The following is a 26338-nucleotide window of genomic DNA, read 5'->3' as shown; positions in this document are numbered from 1 at the left end:
CAACCTCTTGGCTAATTACATGCGTAGCATTTATGTTACCCTTATAGGGGGAATCGTGATACACACCTGGCGATGGGCACACAGCCACAGTCTCTAGGCAAGGGGCTGGGGTTAAGAGCGAATTAGTCGGTTCGGTTTTGGGTTTTTCTTGCCCAGGTTCTTTCCTTGGTGACTTTTCCTTAAAAAGTACCTCAATCATGCCTTCTTCAATAAATTATAAGTGCCCATTCGTGGCGGGGGGGGGGTGCCTTTTGCCCCTTTCTGTAATTTAAAAGTGATACTTCATGTACTTTCGTATCGACATTAAACTCAAATAAATATATAAAAACGGTTGGGCAAACAATACATAATTTAGATGCAATCAACCGTGTTGGCCATAGTAAAACTATATATATATATATACATATATATATATATACATATATATATATATATATATATATATATATATATATATATATATATATATATACATATATATATATATATATATACACAAGAAAAAAATGGAAAAAATGATACTTTCATTTCCAACTTTATTACTTAGAACGTTAAATAGGTGACAAAATATTTCGAGCGTTTACACGGCTCTTCTTCAGTTGTACTAATGAAATGGAAGAAACTAGACCTTATTGGTATTTAGCTTAGCATGATTTTCACGATTCCATAAAGTTTACCACCGAACGGTCCACTAAGCAAATTCCCTTCCTCGATGTACTCGTCATGATCGATGATCACAAAATAGAGACATCGGTGTATGCCAAACCCACTGATAGGCACTCTTATCTCCACTTTAATAGTTTTCATCCCCGCCACACCAAAAATTCCATTGTCTACAGCCAGTTACTCCGATACCGGCGTATCTGCTCACATGACCAAACTTTTCTTAATAAGGCCATTGAACTGTTTGATTTTTTCCTTCAAAGAGGATACCCGTACCGAATACTTAACTTCCACCTCAAACGGGTTCTGTCTCTACAACGATCTAGTCTCCTTACCTATCGTAAAAAATCTGTTTCTGATAGACTATCCCTTGTTGTCACCTACCATCCCTCCCTTCGCCCCCTTTTCAATGAAATCAAACAATCTTGGGGCACTCTAGGTTCGGACTCCACAATAGCTGAACTCTTCAAAGCCCCCCCCAGTCATAGCATATAGACAACCCCGTAACATCCGCTCAGTGCTGGTTCGCACTAATCTCGCCCCACCCAGTAATGAACCTGACAGTGGTAACATCCCCTGTAACAAACCTAGATGCTTGGTGTGCACACACCTCGACCCCTCCCCCACTTTCCTCCACCGGGCCTAGGGCACTACTCTGAGACCTGTTAGATTTGGTTGCGACTCAGCCAATGTCATCTACCTGCTGTATTGTTGCAAGTGCCCCCAGGTCACCTATATTGGCGAAACCAGCACAAAGTTCAGACTCCGCTTCAATAACCACAAACTAAGTATCCGCAATAATAACCCAGGTTTCCCTGTTGCCGAACATTTTAATCTCCCCAATCACAACTTATTTGACCTCAAATTTGTAATTCTCTACGGCTTCTTCAAAACCGCCCATGAAAGAAACAACCGGGAACTAAAAACCATCTTACGCCTCAACACACACAACAATGGGCTCAACAGGGATCTCTCTTTTATGAGCATACATGCTAAGCTAAATACCAATAAGGTCTAGTTTCTTCCATTTCATTAGTACAACTGAAGAAGAGCCGTGTAAACGCTCGAAATATTTTGTCACCTATTTAACGTTCTAAGTAATAAAGTTGGAAATGAAAGTATAATTTTTTCCCATTTCTTTTCTTGTGTATATTCGTAACTTTCCAACACACGCCATCAGACATGTCTATATATATATATATATATATATATATATATATATATATATATATATATGTATATATATATATATATATATATATATATATATAGTTTTACTATGGCCAACACGGTTGGTTGCATCTAAATTATGTATTGTTTGCCCAACCGTTTTTATATTAATTTATATATATAACCATGAATCCATTTTATCGCAGATATCACTTGTGTGATACAATAAAAGAGATATATCAATCGTATACATGCATGCAACAAACAAAGATAAATGAAAGAATAGGATGATAAGAGAGGTTGAAAAGAGGCAGTGTGTTTACTCATGAATCTTTCCAGCAATCAATAAAACGATGGTTTATGGAGAATCAAAATGATACATGAGGGATTTCTAAAACTTATTTAAAATATGATATCCGATCACTCATCCGTTGACAATATAACCGTTTTATCATTAAAGATATAGATCAGGGTAAAGACAAATCACACCTGCATGTAGCACACTGAGGGCATGGGCGTCAATCCAGGGGGGGGGGGGGGCGGGGGGACACGTACCCCACACATTTCGATGGGTGTAGGGTTTCGGTATAAGAGTAATAAATGTTCTCCCCTGTTATTTATTTCAGTCTCATTTCAATTATTCGAATTTGTAAAGCAAACAGCAGATATCATATATATTAACAGCAGATATCACATCAGCGAGCATGAAAATGGCGTTCCAGGATGAACAAACTTCAAACTGTCTATGTGTGTAGTCAGTGGCGTAGGAAGGTACTTTTGAGTGGGGGGGGCTGAAGACTGATGGCCGGCCTGGGGGAGGGGTCTAAGGGGAGGGGTGTCCCCTCCCCCTTTGGATTTTTTGGCATTTCCAGGTAGCCTCAGATTCAATTTGGTGCAATATAGCACACTTCAACATCCACTCCATTTTGTAAACTTAATTTTGTATTTTCACCAGGCCTTAGATGCAATTTGGTGCTCCAAATGAGATTTTTTTTCTCATTTGGAAATGAAAAAGGGGTTTTCTGACTTGCGAAGCGGGGGGCGGAATGATACTTCCGCCCCTCCACATTTTTCACTGGGGGGGCTGGCGCCCCCAGCCCCCCCGGTTCCTACGCCCTTGTGTGTAGTGTTAAGTGTTCGGTTTCGGAAATATCTGGTATTTTTTTCATTTCAACGAAGTTTTAGAGTAGCCGTTATAAGAGGTTTTAATATTTGTACACCAATACAAGGAAACAGATCCTGACGGGGACAGCGGTAGGCGCCCCCACCAACTTTTTTTTCAGTCCGGGGGGGGGGGGGTTGGGGGACATGCTATACCGTGTCCCCACAAATTTGTCTTGACCAAACGTTGCACTTCAAATTCACCTGTATTGAACTTTGGCGCAGTTTGATCCAGCGTTGTGCAAATGACATGCCATAAAAGACGAGAATTATTACTATTGGCACTGTTAGGCGTGTCTTCTCTGCTGAAGTATTAACACATTCAATCATGTGAAATATAATCTATATACGAGACTGGTAACTCGTGGTCAGCAAAACGGACTGAGTTTGAACAAAACAATCGTTAACAACTCACAATGTGTGTTGCCAATTTGAGCTAGCTTCACGTCCAATTCTCATTTTATTATATTTATCCACAGTTGTTAAATAGAGGACGGAAATCGCATTTGCTGCAGTCTATATTTTTTTTTCTGGGAGAGGACCCAAGACCCATCGTATACAAAAGTCTACTTGGGTTATTTGTCCCCTGATATTGTTTGGTCGCGCTCCGCTTAGATAGTATCCGAGAACAGACGCGCGTCCCCACCATTATCCAAGACTGATCTGCGCCCATGCACCAATAAATTAACTGTGTCTGAATCTTCGACATTTCCCTGACCAACATTCCTAAAATACTTCCCTCTACTCGTGCAATCTTGACCGGTCTGTCAGGGGTTGAAGGAGGTTTTTCTGTATTGGTTGTCCATAGATGAAATTTTGTGCAACATTATGGGCATGTTTTGAAGTGAATTTATTTCACGAGAAATGTGAATTTTCAAATTCTGAACTAATAATGGGCTTAAAACCTTGAAAAGTGGGGCTTACGGATATTGTGGGCCGCGACGTAGAATCACCTACAAAAGCATTGATCCACAGGAGATACTGTACTATGAGGTCAAACATGATGTGTGACTGGTGACAATCGTCAAAAGGGTTATGGATGGGAAAACAAATTGGGAAATACTTGGTTCTCAAGCCCGAGATGTGCCATTTCCGGCGTGATCTGGGGGGGGGGGGGGGGGTGTTTAATACCAGAAATTTTCTAGTACGCTGCGCGCCAATCAATAAACGAGAGATTCAAAATCATCCAATCCTTAATTGCTAACAGCCGTTTATTGCTAAAAATTAATAAAAAAAATACAAATAACGATCACTCTTTCATTGACGATATAACTAGAATAGGCTAGCAGTTAAAGTATAGATCGGGAAAGAAATCTTGACCTTGTCATTGGACAAAAATTCCTGTTTCCACTCCAAGATTTGTCCGATGTTTATCAAATTGCTTAACCTTTTTGATATTTGGACTGCTCGCAAAACCAGTGTTTGTAGCATGCACACAGTAGTTGTTGGCAAACAGTCTGTCTCCCTCTTTAATCTTTTAAGTTAAAAATCTGTTTAATCAAATTAATAATCTGTTTAATCAAATTAATAATCTCTTTAATCAAATTAATAATCTCTTTAATCAAATTAATAATCTCTTTAATCAACTTAAACAAGTTGATTAATCAAATTAATAATATGTTTAATCAAATTAATTAATTTAATAAATTAATTTAAAAGTCTAAGTAATCAAATTATGGACCAAATGACCAGAGAGGGGGAGTGGAATTGGGTGACTAACCGTTCGGCTATTCAGGGATGGTTCTAGAGTAATGGGGGAGGCCATTAGCCGCCAAATCAAAACCGATATTCAGCAATAGTAATACAATAGTTGTGCTATTTTTCTACCTACGAGTGTTGTTATCCATAAGAGAGTAAACTAATTAGTTTCATTTACATTAACGGATGACTTGTCTTGTTATTTCAAATATACTATCCAAGAAATAGGAATAATTTTAGAGCTTGTAATGTTTCTGTATGTATTGTGATTCACGAGATATTTAGTTTTAAAATATGCTTAAGCTCTATATTTGTCATTTAAGGCTAAATGACTGATGACGTCAGCTCGTCGGTGCATATAGGCCTAAATGTTAATGTTTTAACAATTGTATTAACTCAGCTAAAATTTTGTTCTTAATATCTTCATATACAAACAGCAGAGCACCATTGGTCAACATTTATCATTGTTAAACTTTTAGAGTATTGAAGAAAAATATTTCAGGCGGTAAGTTTTGTTTTCCTATTAAGTTTTTGTTTTCTATCTGACGGACGAACTGAACAGGGTGTTATACTAAGTATCCCAGCCGCTTTAATTGATAGGCCTCGGATGTATGAAAGGTTACTGGTTTTCTCAAATATTAAAAGTCTGTGCTAAAGAAACACAACCTGGGGTAATAACAGAGTTGTTTAGCGGTCTAAATGCCACAATTAATTAGGTTGTGTCTACATTCATCCTAAAAGTTATTTTCTGATGTTCACGTTCTTTGAATATTATGTCTCGTCATGATAATGATCTCGTAACTGACTGTAAAACTGATAGTTGGGAATTTATAATCAATGGGCCTTATATGATTTACGGAAAAGTTGTATTCAGAACTTGGGATTAATCTCGAAACTTTGTCATGGGAGAGGACGCGAGGAGGGCGGGGGGGGGGGGGCGGGGGGGGGGTGGTATGGGCAGTGTCGTAACTAGGTCAGTGCAGCTGGTATGGACTCATTTTGCCAGGGCCATATGGTGAGTATGACCGATAACCGCCTGAAGATAAGTGCTTACAATAAGAATATTTATTAGTTTTCTTAACAAATGTTCAGTTCTTAAAGTTCTCTCATCGAACTGAGAATTCTCCATCGAACTGAGAGTTCTCCATCGAACTGAGAATTCAAACAAAACCATGTCCTCCACAGAGAAAGCCTCAGTATGCTATATCTAGGCGTCTGCGGTGCCGAAAATGTACACAATGTCTCAGCCAAGTCAAAACCATGATTGAGCTTAGTTGAATAAAGACTCTCTTCTGGGGGCCCATTTCTATTGCTGCACCATGGCTAGATCGCGCCCTGCGGTACCACTGGTGGGACTGTGGCAGGAAGTGGGGAAAGGGGAGGGGGAATTTATATTGTTGCATCAGGCTAGATCACGCCCTGCAGCACCACTGGTGAGCCTGTGGCAAGTGTGGGAGAAGGGGAGGGGTAAATTCTATTGCTGCATCAGGCTTGATCACGCCCTGCAGCACCATTGGTGGGACTGTGGCGGGGAGTGGGGGAAGGGGAGGGGGATTTCTATTGCTGCACCAGGACTAGATCACGCCCTGCAGCACCACTGGTGAGCCTGTGGCAGGGAGTGAGGAAGGGGAGGGGGGATTTCTATTGCTGCACCAGGACTAGATCACGCCCAGCATCACCACTTGTGAGTCTGTGGCAGGGAGTGAGAAAGGGGAGGGGGAATTTCTATTGATGCATCAGGCTAGATCGTGCCCTGCAGCACCACTGGTGGGACTGTGGCAGGGAATGGGGGAAGGGAGGGGGAATTTCTATTGCTGCATCAGGCTAGATCGCGCCATGCGGTACCACTGGTGGGACTGTGGCAGGGAGTGGGGGAAAGGGAGGGGGAATTTCTATTGCTGCATCAGGCTAGATCGCGCCATGCGGTACCACTGGTGGGACTGTGGCAGAGAGTGGGGGAAAGGGAGGGGGAATTTCTATTGCTGCATCAGGCTAGATCGTGCCCTGCAGCACCACTAGTGGGACTGTGGGAGGGAATGGGGGAAGGGGAGGGGGAATTTCTATTGCTGCACCGGGGCTAGATCGCGCCCTGAAGCACCACTGGTGGGACTTTAGCATGGAATCGGGAAAGGGGAGGGGAAAATTCTATTGCTGCATCAGGCTAGATCGTGCCCTGCCGTACCACTGGTGGGACTGTGGCAGGGGGGATGGGAAGGGGAATTTATATTGCTGCATCAGGCTAAGTCGTGCCCTGCGGTACCACTGGTGGGACAGTGGCAGGGAGTGGGGGAAAGGGAGGGGGAATTTCTATTGCTGCATCAGGCTAGATCGCGCCATGCGGTACCACTTGTGGGACTGTGGCAGGGAGTGGGGGAAGGGAAGGGGTATTTCTATTGCTGCATCAGGCTAAATCGTGCCCTGTGGTACCACTGGTGGGACTGTGGCAGGGAATGGGGGAAGGGAGGGGGAATTTCTATTGATGCATCAGGCTAGATCGCGCCATGCGGTACCACTGGTGGGACTGTGGCAGGGAGTGGGGGAAAGGATGGGGGAATTTCTATTGCTGCATCAGGCTAGATCGCGCCATGCGGTACCACTGGTGGGACTGTGGCAGGGAGTGGGGGAAAGGATGGGGGAATTTCTATTGCTGCATCAGGCTAGATCGCGCCATGCGGTACCACTGGTGGGACTGTGGCAGGGAGTGGGGGAAAGGGAGGGGGAATTTCTATTGCTGCATCAGACTAGATCGTGCCCTGCAGCACCACTAGTGGGACTGTGGCAGGGAATGGGGGAAGGGGAGGGGGAATTTCTATTGCTGCACCGGGGCTAGATCGCGCCCTGAAGCACCACTGGTGGGACTGTAGCATGGAATCGGGAAAGGGGAAATTCTATGCTGCATCAGGCTAGATCGTGCCCTGCGGTACCACTGGTGGGACTGTGGCGGGGGGGAGGGGAGGGGAATTTATATTGCTGCATCAGGCTAGATCGCGCCATGCGGTACCACTGGTGGGACTGTGGCAGGGAGGGGGAATTTCTATTGCTGCACCAGGGCTAGATCGTGCCCGGCGGTACCACTGGTGGGACTGTGGCAAGGAGTGGAGGGGGATTGCACATCACCTGTTTATTTCTGGCTATGGTTCTGGGCGAGTGGGCATACTAGAGAGTGGTATTGAGAAACCTCTTTTCTAAGGACAAGCAATTATCAGAGATTTTCCTGGCACCAGTTCATTGACTCAAGTCATTTTGTTATTTCTATATACCTGAAAGTTTAGTTAATTGAGCATTGCTTTTTACAACACTGGCGTGATGACCGTTTTTGCCCAAGGGTCTAGGTCATGGGTCAGTCTGCCCCTGATGATGACTTCCTGAAAATGGACGGAACAAGTAACCAAAGAACATGGACAGAAGTAGTATTGATAATTATCATGCTACATTTATTCAATGAATCTTGCACTAAGTAACACATAGATAAATACACACATACACAATGATGATTATAATATCTTAAATGAAACATGCTGCACAGTGCAATCAACTGCTTTAAAGCCCGGGCTGTGTAGAGACAGCAGTATGATGGACTCTGTATAATATAGATACACAATGCTGCAAATGTGACCTTTAAACCAACATGAAACAATACCGCAAATTCTCATTCTAAACAAACAAATATATTATCACTAGTCTTATATCCTTTACATAACCCAACTGATGTAATAGTTTTAACAACTTCACATAATCATCAACTGATGTAATCATAAACTGTTTACCTCCCTTCTGAATAATCATTAACACACTGAGGTAATCATGAACTGGTTACCTATCTTACAAAATCATACATTCCTAATCCATGTAATCATAAATTACTTACCTATCTTACATAATCATACATTCCTAATCCATGTTATCATAAACTACTAACCTATCTTACATAATCATACAATACTAATCCATGTAATCATAAATTACTTACCTACCTTACATAATCATACACTCCTAATCCATGTAATCATAAATTAATTACCTATCTTAATTTAATCATACATTCCTAATCCATGTCATAATAAACTACTTACCTATCTTATATAATGATACATTCTAAATCCATGTTATCATAAACTACTAACCTATCTTACATAATCATACATTGCTAATCCATGTAATCATAAATTACTTACCTATCTTACATAACCACACATTTTTAATCCATGTTATCATAAACTACTTACCTATCTTACATAATGATATTTTAAGTGATATTTCTGCTGCTGGAGACTTTAATATTGATCTTTGTAAACCAGCCGATAACTATTTCCTTAGTAACCTCACTGCCTGTGGCTTTCACCCAACTATTAGCAAGCCCACTAGAGTCACTACAAACAGTTCTTCTCTTATTGATAATATACTTAAAAACTTAAATAATACCAATGCTGGTGCTAAGGTGAATCATGTTGGTGTTTTCACAACTGATATCAGTGATCATTTTCCTATTTTTTTACACTCTATTTTGAAGTCAAGTACTGTTCCTGGTTATGCTCCAATTTACTCTCGCAATTATTCTGAACATAATATCCAACATTTTGCCTCCTGTATATCTAGCACTGATTGGAGTGAAGTTTTTCTGGCAAAGGACACAAACAGTGCATTTAATACCTTCAATAATAGTTTTAGCCAGTCTTATTCAGACTGCTTCCCACTGTATAGAGTACGGCAAAGGCTAAAGAATAATCAACCTTGGATTACAAATGGACTCCTTGTCTCAATTAAACGTAAGAATAAACTGTACAAGACTTACTTAAAGTCACCAAATCAAGTTAACAGAGAGTCCTTCACCAAATATCGAGATATCCTCAATCACAGTATGCGCATAGCAAAGAGAAAACATTATACATGTATGCATATTCAACAGCTCTAAACATAAACACTATTTTAAACAATGGTAAAAGTTTTTCAATTACCCTAACAACTTGACTTGACTTGACGACGATGTCTCTATAAGTGATCCTCATGAAATTGCAAATGCTACTATCTTACATAATCATACATTCCTAACCCATGTAATCATGCATATTAACATACCTTCGGTAATCATCCTTACCCAACCCAGTATTCATTAGCAGCTTATCTACATAACACATTGAACTAGTGAATCACCCAGTGCGTCTATAACCAAGCTGATCTGGCTATTGAGTTAATTTGATTCAGGACTAATATACGACATTGCCCTCTGTCAAAATGCTGGAGTGCCCCTTCATCTGATGGAAAGTTGTTTACTAATCAATTCTCAATAAAAATCGAACATGAATATGTAAACAGTAATTCAAATGGAATACAGAGAGCCAAGATAATAAATTCTGTGTAAAACCATATTATGCAATCTATTAACGCTTAGATAAACTATACTTAGAAGAAAGAAAAAAAATTCTCTGCATTTGATTCAGCAACACAACCTTTTAAGATGTAACTTTTTGTGAGAAATGCATGTTGAATTCCAACAGACTATCCCATCCAATATTCCATCCCATGCCATGATATGGGTAATAACTATTGTTAATGAGAAACGTATCTGAACTTATACCTGTTTACACAATAGTACATAATATCATTGTCTCATGACTGATAATAATACATAAGAATATGTGTGTCTGTACTTGTTTTCTTTTCTAAAAACAAAGAAATTGCAAGTCCTCAGATGAAAAGAATCAACAGGTCCTCAGAAAAATGTCATTGTTAAGGGGTATTGTCAAGGTTATGGTACGTGAAGAGTGGAAGAAACACCTGGGTCCTCAGTCTGAATGTAAAACACACCTGGGTGTGTCTGTGTCTGTTTAGAGTAGTTTTGAGGAGCTGGGGGTTGAATTTGGGTTATCTGTGACATTTCTGTTTGCTGATATGGATGATATATTTGCTGAACTCCAGTGTGTTTGTTAGTTTTGATCCTCTTATCAAGTACTTAGTGGAAAGAACCGTATCTAGATGGGTCTTATCTTCATTTCTGTGTATTTGATGTTATATTGACCTCCAGGTAGCTCATACCAGTATATGCTTGAAAGAGCATCATCTGCTGCCATGTAGTCACCATTGAGGTTAGATACTGCACAGCTCTCGTACCACCAGGCACCATGGTTACTATCAGCACAGTTAATACTGCCAGCTGCTATATCATTGTCCCTGTCAAAGGTAGTGAAGGCAGAGTTAAGATGAGAACTCAAAGCATGACCACTAGGGGGACCTCCATCTGTGTCTGTGTATTAAACAAGTAAAGATATTCCCTTAAACTACAATCCATCACAATTAAGGGACCTATCACAATATAGACACATTAAACAATTAGTAAATATGATTGGATATATTAAGTTGAATCTGGGCAGTTCCGTAAACTCGGACGTACATTTCGGATAGTTTATTGGTTCATATCTCAATGAGTATTTATATGAGATAACTTTTAATTTGGACATTGTGTGTCATCTGCCTTCCAATATTATGCTGTGGGGTTTTTATTTTTTACCTCCTTATAAGCCGCACAAAATTGTTAAAAAAAAACACCCGGTGACGGACGTACGTAGAAAAAGTGATTTTTTTTTTCAGATCATAAATCTTATTGTAGATCGCTGGGATATGGAATGTTAAACAATTAAAAGCTTACATGTATCATGTTAATAAGACCTTAAACTAGAATAAGCAGTAAAATCAAATTTAAATTTGATCACCTTCATGGGATATTTTCGCAAAGTTCTTGTGTGATGGACATTTTTTTTATGATGGATTTACATCTGCAAATTGTACGTCCGTCACAACACAATTGAGTTCCAATAAAGCAAAGTTTAATTTGTATATTGTAATGTAACTCCCTCTGTTTCACAACTATTATTCTTACAACCTTGCAGCATGTTCTGTAACTACGGATGACAATTTATCTCAATACTATACAGTACATATATATAGTAGTCAACATAAACCTGACACCTACAGAGACTATAAAATAAAAACATACTCTAGCCCTAAACGTTGGGGTAATATATAATTGAAGAATCTCCATTTTTCAACAAAAAACATTTGAACCACAAACCAAAACAGTTTGGTGAATCCCTGCCAAATAAACTCCATGTTAAAAAAGGTTTACATAATGAACTTAATAACAACCAAGTCAATGCCACATTCATTCAAATTGGCACCACTGAGTTGGCATCAACAATTCCAAAATATACCAAATAAGAAATTCATATAATTTGATTCATCCACATTTTTACCACTTAGCTGAGCGGTGCTACAAGATTTTGATCCATGCTGACCTTAATGACCTTTGATCTTTGACAGTATTAGTAGGTTTTGTACTCACCAAGGGCAACTTACATACAATGTGTGAGACGCATCCAAGTTAACACCATGTGAGCCTGGGTACAAAGTCTTCAGTACTTATCAATGTTGACCTCAATGACTTTTTACCTCTTTACAACCAATAAGGGTTACTCATTTTAAGCAAATCTACATTCCACTTCTAAGTCTGTAAGTGCAAAGTTTACACTACTAAGTTAACCAGGAGCTATTGACCTCAAATGAACTTTGACCTTATGTTTAATCTCTGTGACAGCATACATCAAATATTACTACACAGCAGGACATCCATGCTGAATCTCTGTGACAGCCTACATCACAAATATCACTACACAGCAGGACATATATGCTTAATCTCTGTGACAGTCTACATCACATATAACTACACAGCAGGATATTGATGCTTAATCTCTGTGACAGTCTACATCACATATCACTAGATGTGCAGCAGGACATTAATGCTTAATCTCTGTGACAGTCTACATCACATATTACTACACAGCAGGATATTGATGCTTAATCTCTGTGACAGTCTACATCACATATTACTACACAGCAGGATATTGATGCTTAATCTCTGTGACAGTCTACATCACATATCACTAGATGTGCAGCAGGACATTAATGCTTAATCTCTGTGACAGTCTACATCACATATAACTACACAGCGGGAGATTCATGCTTAATCTCTGTGACAGTCTACATCACATAAATACTACACATCAGGGCATTTATGCTTAATCTCTGTGACAGTCTACATCACATGTCACTACACAGCAGGATATTGATGCTTAATCAATGTGATAGTCTACATCACATTATACTACACAGCAGGACATGTAGGCTTAATATCTTTGACAGTCTACATCACAAATCAATACACAGCAGGACATTCATGCTTAATATCTGTGACAGTCTACATCACATATCACAACACAGCAGGACATGTATCTTAATCTGTGACAGTCTGCATCACATATCACCGTACAGCAGAACATGTATGCTAAATCTCTGTGACAGTCTACATAACGTGTCACTACACAGCAGGATATTTATGCTTAACCTCTGTGGCAGTCTACATCACATATCACTACACAGCAGGGTATTTATAAAATCTCTGTGACAGCCTACATCACATATCACCGTACAGCAGAACATTTATGCTTAATCTCTGTGACAGTCTACATCACATGTCACTACACAGCAGGACATGCATTTTAATCTGTGACAGTCTACATCACATATCACCGTACAGCAGAACATGTATGCTAAATCTCTGTGACAGTCTATATCACATAGGCTATCACAGCACAGCAGGACATTTATGCTTAATCTCTGTGACAGTCTACATCACATGTCACTACATAGCAGGACATGCATCTTAATCTGTGACAGTCTACATTACATATCATCATATAGCAGAACATGTATGCTAAATCTCTGTGACAGTCTACATCACATATCACTGTTGTATTTGAGTCATGTTATATCTCAGCTTATCATTGTTAGCAAGTTGTGCTTGTCTTTGTGTGATACCTTAGCATGTCACTGTACGAACATGGTTTCTATGTCTTTTCATTGCTGCACTGACTGTCATTTTGCTCGGTTTATGAACTGCATGTGATGTATTAGCATTTTTACTGTCAATAGGCCTAATTATGCTTGATTTATGTGATGTCTTTACAGATCACAAATGTGGGCCCAACTGGTTCAAAAAGTAATAGGCCCCTCAAATTCGGACCCAAAGAATGTGTCCCAAAATGCATTTGAGGTGGAAACAAAATGTGGGCAGACCTTCTCATTATAACACATCTACACATTGAGTATGACAAATATCCATCACTCCATCACCGGCGGACTTCAGCAAGCGTCACAGACGCACACAAACACACACACTTGACTGCATAGGTTCATTTGCTTCCAGCAAAGTGTCACAGACGCACACAAACTTGACTGCATAGGTTCCTTTGCTTCCAGCAAAGAACCGGAAAAATAAACGACATCCAAAGAAATAAAAAACAGAACATGACATTTAATACTACAGTGATGTTGTATACAACAAACACAGAGAGAAACCTATAATTTGGACAAACCTGCAGTTCCACTGTAATTTCCCAGTTTAGACAGTTTGTAATTGTCACTTTCATCGTTGATCCGGAACAAGTCAAACTTTGCGTAGTATGGAGCTCCATCTTTGTTCACCATATCGATCCGCAGTTGATAGTCACCTTGATTGGTGAGGTAATACAACTTATCATTTCCCAACCAAAACTCATGGTCCAGCTCACCAAAGCCTTCTTTATAGCTCTGCCAGTTACGATAGAAGTCAACGGAACCATTAACACGACGTTGGAATACCTGTATATAATGTAAGAACGAAAAGAATAATTCCAAATTATTTTCAATAACATTTCAATGTGAAAGTGCATTTAACTTCTTTGTAGAACGAACCTAAGGAAGGATGACCTGTGAATGAGCAGTAACATAAGCTTCCAAATTAAATCCATTCTGAACTGTAATTCACCCTTCTGTTAAGTGGCATGTTAGAGCAAAGTGAATTTCACCATCTACTACCATAGTTGATTGTTACAGACCATGAATGAAAACTGTTCTGCTGTCTGTGTGTGTAATAGATAATCAGACCAATGTTGGATACTGTTGCTTATGTCTTAACTCTGTCCCATTACAAATAATGGAATCTTACTTTCAAACTTCCATACTATTCGCTTTGGAACAGAAACACCTGCAATGATTTTGGGCTCAGCTCTGGTTTGGAATGATTACTTCAACAAACCAAAACTGGCCTCATTTGCGGAGAGAACGGGCCTAGTATTGCGACAGACAGATTGCTTTTGTAATAAACTCTAAATCTATATCAAGAGAGCAACACATCTACTCTGAATCTACTCTGACAATCCCCAATTCATAGACAATGGAATCAAACACTGTAATGATCTCAAGTGGACTTCTGGAGGTTCAAAGTTAGTAAAGAAAAGTAAGAGTAAAGAGATGACGTAAAGACCGATGGGAAGAATATCCATGACATGTATTGCAACAATCTCCATGGTTGCACAATTACATTAGAAATTACTGAAGTTTATTGTGTCAGAACTTGTTTCTTATTCTAACGGATGTTTATTTGTTTCTAGCAAATTCACTGCCACTTCAAATGTAGACCTATAGGTAGGAACAGAACCTCTGACCCTTGCATCACAAACTAATTCCGTACCAATCGTCCAAAATGATTCTGCTGACCAGTGTGAATGCGTAATATTAAGGGATTTTATAACTGTCAATGAGAATGTGTGTATTACTATTGTACAGAGCACACTTCTGGTGCTTATAATTTGACAATATGCACAGAATTTTGAGGCAAACTTAACCATATTTACGACATATAGGATATCATAGTCCATCCTCCTCCATCAGTCATATTATACATGTACAATATATCGTCTATACTATAGGATGTAATACTAGACTTACCGTCCATCCTCCTCCGTCAGTCATATTATACAATATACATCGTCTATACTATAGGATGTCATGCTAGACTTACCGTCCATCCTCCTCCGTCAGTCATATTATACATATAAAATATATCGTCTATACTATAGGATGTCATACTAGACTTACCGTCCATCCTCCTCCGTCAGTCATATTATACAATATACATCGTCTATACTATAGGATGTCATGCTAGACTTACCGTCCATCCTCCTCCGTCAGTCATATTATACATATGCAATTTATCGTCTATACTATAGGATGTCATGCTAGACTTACCGTCCATCCTCCTCCGTCAGTCATATTATACATATGCAATATATCGTCTATACTATAGGATGTCATACTAGACTTACCGTCCATCCTCCTCCGTCAGTCATATTATACAATATACATCGTCTATACTATAGGATGTCATGCTAGACTTACAGTCCATCCTCCTCCGTCAGTCATATTATACAATATATCGTTTATACTATAGGATGTCATACCAGACTTACAGTCCATCCTCCTCCGTCAGTCATATTATACAATATATCGTTTATACTATAGGATGTCATACCAGACTTACAGTCCATCCTCCTCCGTCAGTCATATTATACACAATATATTGTCTATACTATAGGATGTAATACTAGACTTACCGTCCATCCTCCTCCGTCAGTCATATTATACATATACAATATATCGTCTGCACTATAGGATGTCATACTAGGCTTACCGTCCATCCTCCTCCGTCAGTCATATTATACAATATATCGTTTATACTATAGGATGTCATACTAGACTTACAGTTCATCCTCCTCCGTCAGTCATATTATACATATATAATATATCGTTTATACTATAGGATGTCATACTAGACTTACCGTCCATCCTCCTCCGTCAGTCATATTATACATATACAATATATCGTCTCTACAATAGGATGTCATACTAGACTTACAGTCCATCCTCCTCCGTCAGTCATATTATACAATATATCGTTTATACTATAGGATGTCATACTAGACTTACCGTCCATCCTCCTCCGTCAGTCATATTATACAATATATCGTTTATACTATAGGATGTCATACTAGACTTACAGTCCATCCTCCTCCGTCAGTCATATTATACATATACAATATATCGTTTATACTATAGGATGTCATACTAGACTTACCGTCCATCCTCCTCCGTCAGTCATATTATACAATATACATCGTCTATACTATAGGATGTCATGCTAGACTTACCGTCCATCCTCCTCCGTCAGTCATATTATACATATGCAATTTATCGTCTATACTATAGGATGTCATGCTAGACTTACCGTCCATCCTCCTCCGTCAGTCATATTATACATATACAATATATCGTCTCTACTATAGGATGTCATACCAGACTTACCGTCCATCCTCCTCCGTCAGTCATATTATACATATACAATACATCGTCTATACTATAGGATGTCATGCCAGACTTACCGTCCATCCTCCTCCGTCAGTCATATTATACATATACAATACATCGTCTATGCTATAGGATGTCATACCAGACTTACCGTCCATCCTCCTCCGTCAGTCATATTATACATATACAAGATATCGTCTATACTATAGGATGTCATACTAGACTTACCGTCCATCCTCCTCCGTCAGTCATATTATACATATACAACATATCGTCTATACTATAGAATGTCATACTAGACTTACCGTCCATCCTCCTCCGTCAGTCATATTATACATATACAATATATCGTCTATACTATAGGATGTCATACTAGACTTACCGTCCATCCTCCTCCGTCAGTCATATCATACATATACAATATATTGTCTATACTATAGGATGTCATACTAGACTTACCGTCCATCCTCCTCCGTCAGTCTTATTATACATATACAATATATTGTCTATACTATAGGATGTCATACTAGACTTACCGTCCATCCTCCTCCGTCAGTCATATTACAGAAGACTTCAAAGGGTGGTCCATTCCAGTTAGTTGGTTTGATGGTGTATGTGCTAGTTTTATTACAACCAGCATTGAACCAATCCAGGCAATGGGTCATCTGACAATTATGACAAAAATGAAACATAGAAAGTACAGAGATAACTTAATGATCACATACAAAGGTACCTGTCATACAGCAAATTTCATCAATTTGTTGTTATTTATGGTATTATCAGCCCTGCAAGAAATAGAAACTCCCTGTGGTGATTGAACCCATTGAGCCCAATTAAAACATAATAATAGTTAATAAATCATTTTCACAACAGCAATTTATTTAGTGTTCATATTTGTGCAGCAGCCTTCCAGGCTCCGATTTCGTCTCTAATACAATAAATTTGGTTCCTGCTATCCATCTTCAACCATACTTGTATTATGTACAGTAATTTCACTATTTAAGTTACAGAGCAATTTGCTTTGTGATACGTACCAGCTAAATTATTACCTGCAATCAGGAAGACGATTATGACAACAGAGAATAATTTATCAGATATCACATCGCAAAATGTTATTCAAAATTGGCAATTCGCTACACAAGTGTAGCCATGTGTAGCAGTGTTTGCACATAGGAACCATAATAAATTCATGAGAGAAAGTTCAGAGCATTCAATACTGAGCTATGTACAAAAAATGTGAACAATCAAATCAAATAAAAGGAGTTTACCCGTTCGACCTCGCAAGAGGTCCTACGGGGGATAATATTTAAGTTTTGTAGAATAGACACTTTTTTTTTCTTTTTTTCTAGGGAAAGTTGTCTATTATTCAAACAGGGAGATGCTGAGAAGTGAAGTATTGTTCAATTAACATTGTAAAGAAGCCATAAATAAACAGAAGGTCGGAACTGAAGAGCCAATTAGATAGGGATTACTAAAGGGGGAGGAATTTCTAAGTAAATGGGATTTAAAGACAGAGCGGTTTCTATTGTTTGGGTCGGAAGTGGTTGCTACTTAGTTGGAGTTTTTGAATTGTACTTAGTGTATAAGTACACCTGGAATTTGGGGGCTACACCCACTTAGGAAATGGACTTTCTAAAGGGGTGAGGCTTTAGGTAAGAAGTTTGAATACAGGGATGTGGTGGTTATTTCGGAAGTAAGTTAATGCTACATTATGTTTCAATAGGAGTTTATTGATCAATGGATCATTCTCTAGGTTGTTTTTATATAGTTTGGTATTGAATTCTACGAGTAGGGTGAATAAAGATTTTGTGTTTCCTGCGAGGAGGGCGTGAGAGGTAGCTATATAAGAAGGGATTTTTAGGGCAAGTCGATAAGCTGTGGTGTGGATTCTATTTAAAATGTGTTTATTGGAATCTGAAATGGTAAGCAAAGAGATGATTCCGTAACTGAGAATTGGTTTTATTTTGGAATTGTAGACTTGAATAGTGGTTTTCGCAGGGAAATTATACTTGTGTGAGAGGATTTGGATGTATTTAAGGTGGGACCAGCAGCGTCCTGCAGTTCTTTTGCAGTGTAGGTTAAAGGATAATTTACTATCAAAAGTGATACCGAGGAAGGTTGCATTGGGAGAGGCAGTGATTGGGGTGTTAAAAAGATTAATTTTTGAAATATGGTTACGGTCAGTGGCGTAGGAAGGTACTTTTGAGTGGGGGGGCTGAAGACTGATGGCCGGCCTGGGGGAGGGGTCTAAGGGGAGGGGGTGTCCCCCTCCCCTTTGGAATTTTTTGGCATTTCCAGGTGGCCTCAGATGCAATTTGGTGCAATATAGCACACTTCAACACGCACTCCATTTTGTAAAGAATTTTGCATTTTCACCTGGCCTTAGATGCAATTTGGTGCTTCAAATGAGATTTTTTTTCTCATTTGGAAATGAAAAAGGGGTTTTCTGACTTGCGAAGCGGGGGGCGGAACGATACTTCCGCCCCCCCATATTTTTCACTGGGGGGGCTGGTGCCCCCCCCAGCCCCCCGGTTCCTACGCCCTTGGTTACGGTATTTTGAGTTTTTAAAGGAGAAATTGACTGAGTTAGATTTTGAGGGGTTTATTTTTATTCTCCACATTGAGCACCAGTTTTCGAGATGTGTAATTGCTTTTTTGAGATTTAGTTCCGTTATGTGAATATTTTTACTGGTGCTCCAAATGGCTATATCATCAGCGTACTGACTATAGTTGCAATTTGAGAGAGGGGGGATGTTTAGATCATTTACAAACAGGGTGTAGAGGAGGGGACTGAGAACAGCGCCCTGAGGGGTGCCTGCGCGAAGTGGAATAGGGTTTGAATGTTGGTTTTTGTAGTATATTTTTGTGGTGCGATCACTAAGGAAAGAGGAAAGAAGTCTGGTGTAATTGGAGGGAAGGTTATAGTTTAGTAGCTTAATTCTTATGCCGTTGTGCCAAACACCTTTTCGGCATCAAGAAAGAGGGCAGTGGTATCATGTTTTTTTATGAAGCCGATTCGAATTTCTTCGGAAAGGCGAAGAGTTTGGTTTATTGTAGATTTGTGTGTACGGAAACCTGATTGAGATGGGGAGAAGTGATCATTTAGTTCTAGGTGAGTTCTAGTGCGGTTATCTATTATTCTTTCAAAAATCTTGCCTAAGGCTGGGAGGAGACTAATTGGGCGGTAGTTTTGGATTTTGGTGCTGTGTTTATTTGGTTTAGTTATTAGAATCATTTTTGCGTATTTCCACGGGGTTGGGAAATAGCCCAGTCTAAGTAAATCGTTAAGTAGAGGGATAATATGAAAGTTGATGAAAATTGGTGGGGATTTTTTAAGCATTAGGTAATTAATATTGTCAAGACCAGGGGAGGAGGTATTTTTGCATTTTTTTGTGGCGCTATACCAATCGTTTATGTCTATTTTTTCTAGTAGGGGGATGTTATCGTTGAGATATCCTAAGGGGTTTGGGGTAAAGCTGGTTGCGTTTCTGATAATTGTTTGGTCTATTTCTTGTTTGAAACTGTTATCGTAAGGGGGGCCATCGAAGATATTAAAAATATTTTTAAAGTGTGATTCAATTAGCTTAATTTGATCTTGAGTATTTGTAATCAGGTTACCTGCACCATCTCTAATGCCTTGGTCTGAATTACCTGTGTTTGGGGTTATAATGGGGTTTATGATAATTTTTAGGTTTTTCCAAAAGTTTTTCGGGTGTTTGTCATTAATGATTGAATCGCATTTGTTTTGGACTCTTTTTTGGTCGTCTGCCAATATTTGTCTATTTATTTGTTTTTTAAGTTGGTTAATTTGAGTTTTTAGAGTTGGATCTCGGTAGATCATATAGGTTCTACGTAGGCGGCGTCTGAGTTTAATTAGTGTGAGAATATTCCTATTTAGTTTTCGATTTCTGTTTTGTTTTGTTTTTAATGGACAATGTTTTTTGAAGGTATTGAAGATATGTTGGGCAATGCTGTCACAGTAGTTGTCAATATAATTTAGCTCGTTGTGGTTATTGTAAATGGGGATAGTGTTATATGTTACGAGTTCCTCTTTAAATGTTGTCCAGTCTGTTTTATTGTAGTTATATGTTAAATCGTTATTTTGAATGCGATTGAGGTTTAAGTCTAGCTCAAAGAGGAGTGGAAAATGGTCACTAATTAGGTCATCTTCTAGGATTTGGATCGAATGAGTTTTAGTTGCGAGGTGGTTTGAGGTTATGGCGTAGTCCAGTAGTTCAGCATTATTGTTTATTGGGTTTATCCTAGTTTTGGTATTTTGGTTAATTATTGTTAAGTTGTGTTTATCACACACTTCTAAGAGGGATATGCCTTTTCAGTTGTTTTGGAGCTGCCAAAAATGATGTGGTGGGCGTTTAGATCTCCTAGTAGAATTGTATTTTTGTTAGAACATTTTTTTTATTATATCAGTTGATATGGGCTCTTTTGGGGGACTATAATAGCTAATAATGTGGAGAGGTTTATTATCTCTTTCGAGTACGATTTCAATTATTTGATTATTTGTTTGGGTTGGGTTAGAGAGGAGAGTGGCTTTGAGATTATTTTTTACAGCTATAAGTACTCCTCCCCTGGAGCGGGAGATATCGTTTCTAAAAGTTTGGTAACCTGGGATGTTCAGGTGGGAGTTTGAATTTAGTTTAGTTTCATTTAGCGAAATGACATCCGGGGAGTGGTTGGTAATTATACTGTAGTAGGAGACTTAGTTTTGGAAGGATACTGTTTATGTTTAGGTGGAGGAACTTAATCGAAGGAGGGGGGTTGCTTGTCATTTTGGAGATTGGGGAGGGCTAAATATTGAGGGTTGATGGAGACGTTCCATAATTAAAGTATTTGGGATGTTTAAGTTGAGGTGTTTTAGTGCTAACACGGTGGAATAGCTGGCAAGGTCTTCAGATTTAATATTAATGTCGGCTTTTTGGAAGGTGTATTGTACTAATTCGATTACAAATGTTGCAATATTGAGTTTTTCTTCAGTGGAGATTTTATTTGTTATTTCGATGTTAGGGGCAGCTTTGGTAACATTCGCGTAAGTTCTCTTTTCTTGTTGTTTATTAATGGCTTCTGTTTTGGCTTCTTTGAATTTTGGGCAGCCTTTGTACAGGGCGGCATGAGTCCCTGAGCAGTTTGCACATTTGGTATTCTCTTTTTGTTCTGGACAATCTTTAACCCTGTGATTTTTGCCACATCTTAGGCATCTTGTTTGGTTTTTGCAGCTGTGGTGAGTGTGCCCAAAGAGCTGGCATTTGAAGCATTGGGTGATTTGGGGGGGGGGGGCTAGTTATATTCCTCGGTTTTATGTTTAGAGTATCCTAGGTATAGACCATGTTTGATAAGAGTTTGTTGTGGTTCTTTTTCCTCAAATGTGATTTTTACCTTCCAGGTAGGGTTATTTGTGGCTCAGCAAATTAGTCTTTTTGTCTGGATTGGTGAATATTCTTGCTCTTTTAATTCCTGTCCAAGTCTTTAATTTGGATGTCAGGGTTAATGCCACAGGAGGCAACTACGGAGAAGTTTCTTTGTCTTATTTTTGGGGGGATTCTTGGTTTGGGGTTGCCTAGTTTAGTCTTTTGAGTCCAAGGTTGCAGGAGGATATTTGCAGATTTAGGGTCATGGGGGGTAAGTTTAGGATGTCGTTGCTACGAAGACAGTTTATGTTTGAGATCATGGCATTTGGTTTCTCTTCATTAATCAGTTTAGTAAGGGTTATTGGGTTTTTTGGAAGGATTCCTGATTGGATTGGTTGGGCGGATTTTTTGGTGGTTGTCTTGGAGTTAGGGGATGGATTTACTTCAACCGAATTAGGGCGCTGTCTTTTTCTGCTATTTTGAACAGGGATCCAGTTGTTTATGTCAAAATCAAAGAGGTTTAGGTTTTCATCTAGGGGGTCAGTTATAGGTGGGTTAGGGGTTGCCATATTGGCAAAACAGCCCCTCCCTACGGGTTCTAAATGGCTTCTTAAACAATGAAAAATTGAACAAGACTTCACTTACCAGAGAAAAAATTTGTTTCCAGCCTAAGGCGGCGGACGGAAGGAATAGGTACTCCTTATGATGAGGCACTATGATTTGAAATTGGCTTCGTAGCACTGTATTGGTAGCAAAGGACGCGTTCTGGTAAAAAGTGGCGGGTAAGTCACAGAGTGAAGGGTAAGTCACAGAGTGAAGGCTCATGGGATGGCGCTATAATAGTATAGACGTTGACGTAACCATGACAATGACAGAGATGACAATAATTTATACAATGATAACATGTTGACCAAGGACAAGACCCAGATGACGATACTTGTCATTTTATTGTACGCTTAAAATTAAATGTGCATTTAACCAGATCCTTGGACTATGAGATTGTTCCATGGTTTACAAGTTTGACAATTATTTATACTTTTATTAGAGTTTTAAAATAGCTAACAAAATCCTACATGCTGAATGAGGAAGGACAATTATGTCACATGGGACGGTCGAAGTACCTCATCCTATAATGTACACTCCATGAACAGACATTTTGTTTGGGTTAATTCAGGCAATAAGAACATGTTGATGACTGGATACTTTGAGTCAAATTCATCGCAAAACTCTGACGATTCTAAGCTATATTACAAACCAAATGTTCTAATTGGTACTACTGATAGTGTTGATGATGCCAAGATTCATGTAATGTACTTTAAATGCCAATCACAACATCAAGCTTTCTCTTCTACAAAGACTGACATCATATCTGAATAGTTTCATGGGTACCATTACTATTTGGATGACAACGGGGGGGGGGGATACCCAATTTCAGGTTATTAATTACTGCAGTACTATTCCAAGCATATTTCTTTGCTATTTCTGTGAGATCTCTAGTCAACACTGGAAGTGATAATTTACAGTCAACATACAGTATTGTACAGCAAAGCTATATCATAATTGCTAAGATCTTCATCAAAATTTGAATCTAAAATCTTTCTCCCCAAAACATAATATTTTCTAATTCGAAATTGTATGTAATTAAGTATGTAATTCTCACCTCAATAGAAGGATCATCACGAGGACAATCACCACCAGTGGTGGTTTGCTTTGGGGTGGTCCCCACTGATTCGCTGGCTATCATAAGGTTAAAACAACAAAAGAAAATCAAATTAAATGAAATAAGGAATTGATTAACTGGAAGATATTGAAAGAGGAAGGATAATTAGGCCTGTCGGTCACACCATGAAAATATACCATTCCAGAACTTGTGCTAAATATTTCAGAATATGTTAAACCTGGTACCCTCGATGGGTTTAGATCCATTATACTCAAGGTACTCTCTCAAAAAGAGCAACATCTTCTCATTTTCCTGAGTCTTACATCAAGTACAATAACTTTGTGATAAAATCAGTGCTTTACTATCTAGGTGTTATACAATTTGAAGTACTTCAGACAGATCTTTTTAAAGATCAAATCTGATAATAATAATAATAATAATAATAATAATAATAATAATAATAATAATAATAATAATAATAATAAAAGCTACATAAGTAGAACACAGCACACGAATTAGGTACCTCTCGCCACCAAAACAAGAGGGCAATCTAGTACCATACTGTACTTTAAAAATCGTCTTTTGCGTTAAGTTAGCAGGGAACAGTGATTACTGCTAAACGATTTAACTATCATATCATGGGCCTAATAATAACCGTATAGTACCCACACATCTATTGATGGGCCCTACTATATCAGTTATGGTAACTTTATCCATTTTAACGTCATGTCTGTTTCAGTCGCAATAACTAAACATGTACATAGGCTTAACGTTTCATTTGCTGGCAGTGAGCAATGAGTGGCGGTTCACGACTCAAGCTGCACAGTTTTAATAATTGTTGTAACTAATCAAGGGGAAATAGTTTTGAATGTGACATATTTAAAGGAGCACAGTTTGTTAACACAAAACAGTCGTTGTCTGTGCTCATTAGTCATTCAGTGTGCAGGAGTGTGTTGTAAGAGATGGGTCATCACAACTATGGAAAATTAGGTCATGACAGTCGACGTCAGGCAGGGGGAGGTCAGTCAGGGCAACGTGGGCCATCATTTGAGTTTTACAGCAATAAACAGGCTTCCTCCAGTTTCCAATGCTCTGATTTTGCTCTCTCTACTGTACATCCTTAAGATGTAATGTCGGAAATTCGTTGTTTGTCAATGTTATTAACACATTTCAGATCCAAAAAGTGTATATCACAAATCAATAAAAGACAATGTGGCAATGGTCTCAAAGAAAGAGCCTCAGGTGAACTTGTAAGCATGAATCCTTCCCTCTTCCCTTGCATAGGAGACTTCCTGTCACATTGTAAATAGTGGTGAAACAAATAAATATACAAATACCTAACATCTACATTTACTGTACCTTCCCTGACAGTCGAGCCAGTTGTTTCACTGCTAGTAGTTTGCATTGGGGTGGTCTCCACAGGTTTGCTTGAGGACAGATTGGTAGCTATCAGTAGGTCAAAATAAATGTGAAAGGAAATAAAATACTGATTAAGAGCTTTAAAAGTTGGAAAGGTTTGAAAGAGCAGGTATATATGTATATATACAAGTACAGACATTGAACAGTTTTAACCAATTATGCAAAGTTATAAATGGAGAAATAATTTTGCATGACACATGTCACCTAGCTTAACGAGGACGTCTTCACTCATTGTTATATGTAGTTCAAATGTACAGGGGTAAGTTGAACGACTATATGGAACTTTACCGCTATTGAAAATTAGGTCATAACAGTGGGGTAGGGTTAGGTCATGATGGTCAGTCAGGTCACGTAGGTCAGTGTAGTCACTGTCGGTCAGTCGGGTCACGTCGGTCAGTCGGGGCAGTGAGCAGCTAGCTTAAAGCATGGCTTTAGGTACAGAATTAATGTTGATGTGTTGTAGACTATTTAAACATAAATATTTCTATCAGTCAAGGTTGTAATTCTATTGCACAGTGGTAATCATCTGAGTCTCATTAATTAAAGTGGCTGGACTATGTAGTCTACTAGTAACATGCAGAGACCATTGTTAAGTCAGCTCATGTTGAAATGCAATACAAAAACGTGATGAAACACATGTACAATGTTGTGGCCTCTAATTATACGTAGTGTAACTTACAAGGAGTTAGAGTTTGTCATGGCAAAAATGGTGTTAATAAAGACAACCAAGAATGCCATACTGTTTTTATAAACACAATTCAGATCTGAAAAGTGTAACAAAAATCAATCAAAAACTACTGGCAATGGTCTCAAAGAAAGAGGCTCAGGTGTACTTGTAAGCATGAATCCTTCCTTCTTCCCTTGCATACCTAACATCTACATTTACTGTACCTTCCCTGACAGTCGAGCCAGTTGTTTCACTGCCAGTAGTTTGCATTGGGGTGGTCTCCACAGGTTTGCTTGAGTACAG

At 38.9% G+C, this 26338-nt stretch overlaps 1 protein-coding gene and 1 long non-coding RNA gene across 3 annotated transcripts in view; one reads left to right on the top strand and one right to left on the bottom strand.

Moving 5' to 3' along the window:
• LOC139973550 (uncharacterized) overlaps positions 1-26338 on the top strand; it is a 287989-nt gene that overhangs the window by 255166 nt on the left and 6485 nt on the right. The gene's annotated exons all lie outside the window — the stretch shown is intronic.
• The window catches only part of LOC139973542 (uncharacterized), a 36794-nt gene continuing 19212 nt past the window's right edge, over positions 8757-26338 (bottom strand). Inside the window, exons 10-15 of the mRNA XM_071980295.1 lie at positions 25309-25395; positions 23950-24026; positions 22935-23054; positions 17463-17591; positions 14118-14382; positions 8757-10933 (exon numbers count right to left, since the gene is read on the bottom strand). Of these exons, the coding sequence (XP_071836396.1) occupies positions 10662-10933; positions 14118-14382; positions 17463-17591; positions 22935-23054; positions 23950-24026; positions 25309-25395 (950 nt within the window). The 3' untranslated portion in view covers positions 8757-10661. The remainder of the gene's footprint in view (positions 10934-14117; positions 14383-17462; positions 17592-22934; positions 23055-23949; positions 24027-25308; positions 25396-26338) is intronic.

The sequence above is a fragment of the Apostichopus japonicus genome, chromosome 9, assembly GCF_037975245.1.
Source record: "Apostichopus japonicus isolate 1M-3 chromosome 9, ASM3797524v1, whole genome shotgun sequence".
In the NCBI taxonomy this organism is placed as follows: Eukaryota; Metazoa; Echinodermata; class Holothuroidea; order Aspidochirotida; family Stichopodidae; genus Apostichopus; species Apostichopus japonicus.
Note: the sequence above shows the minus strand (reverse complement) of the source record. Positions and strands in the feature narration are given on the sequence as shown.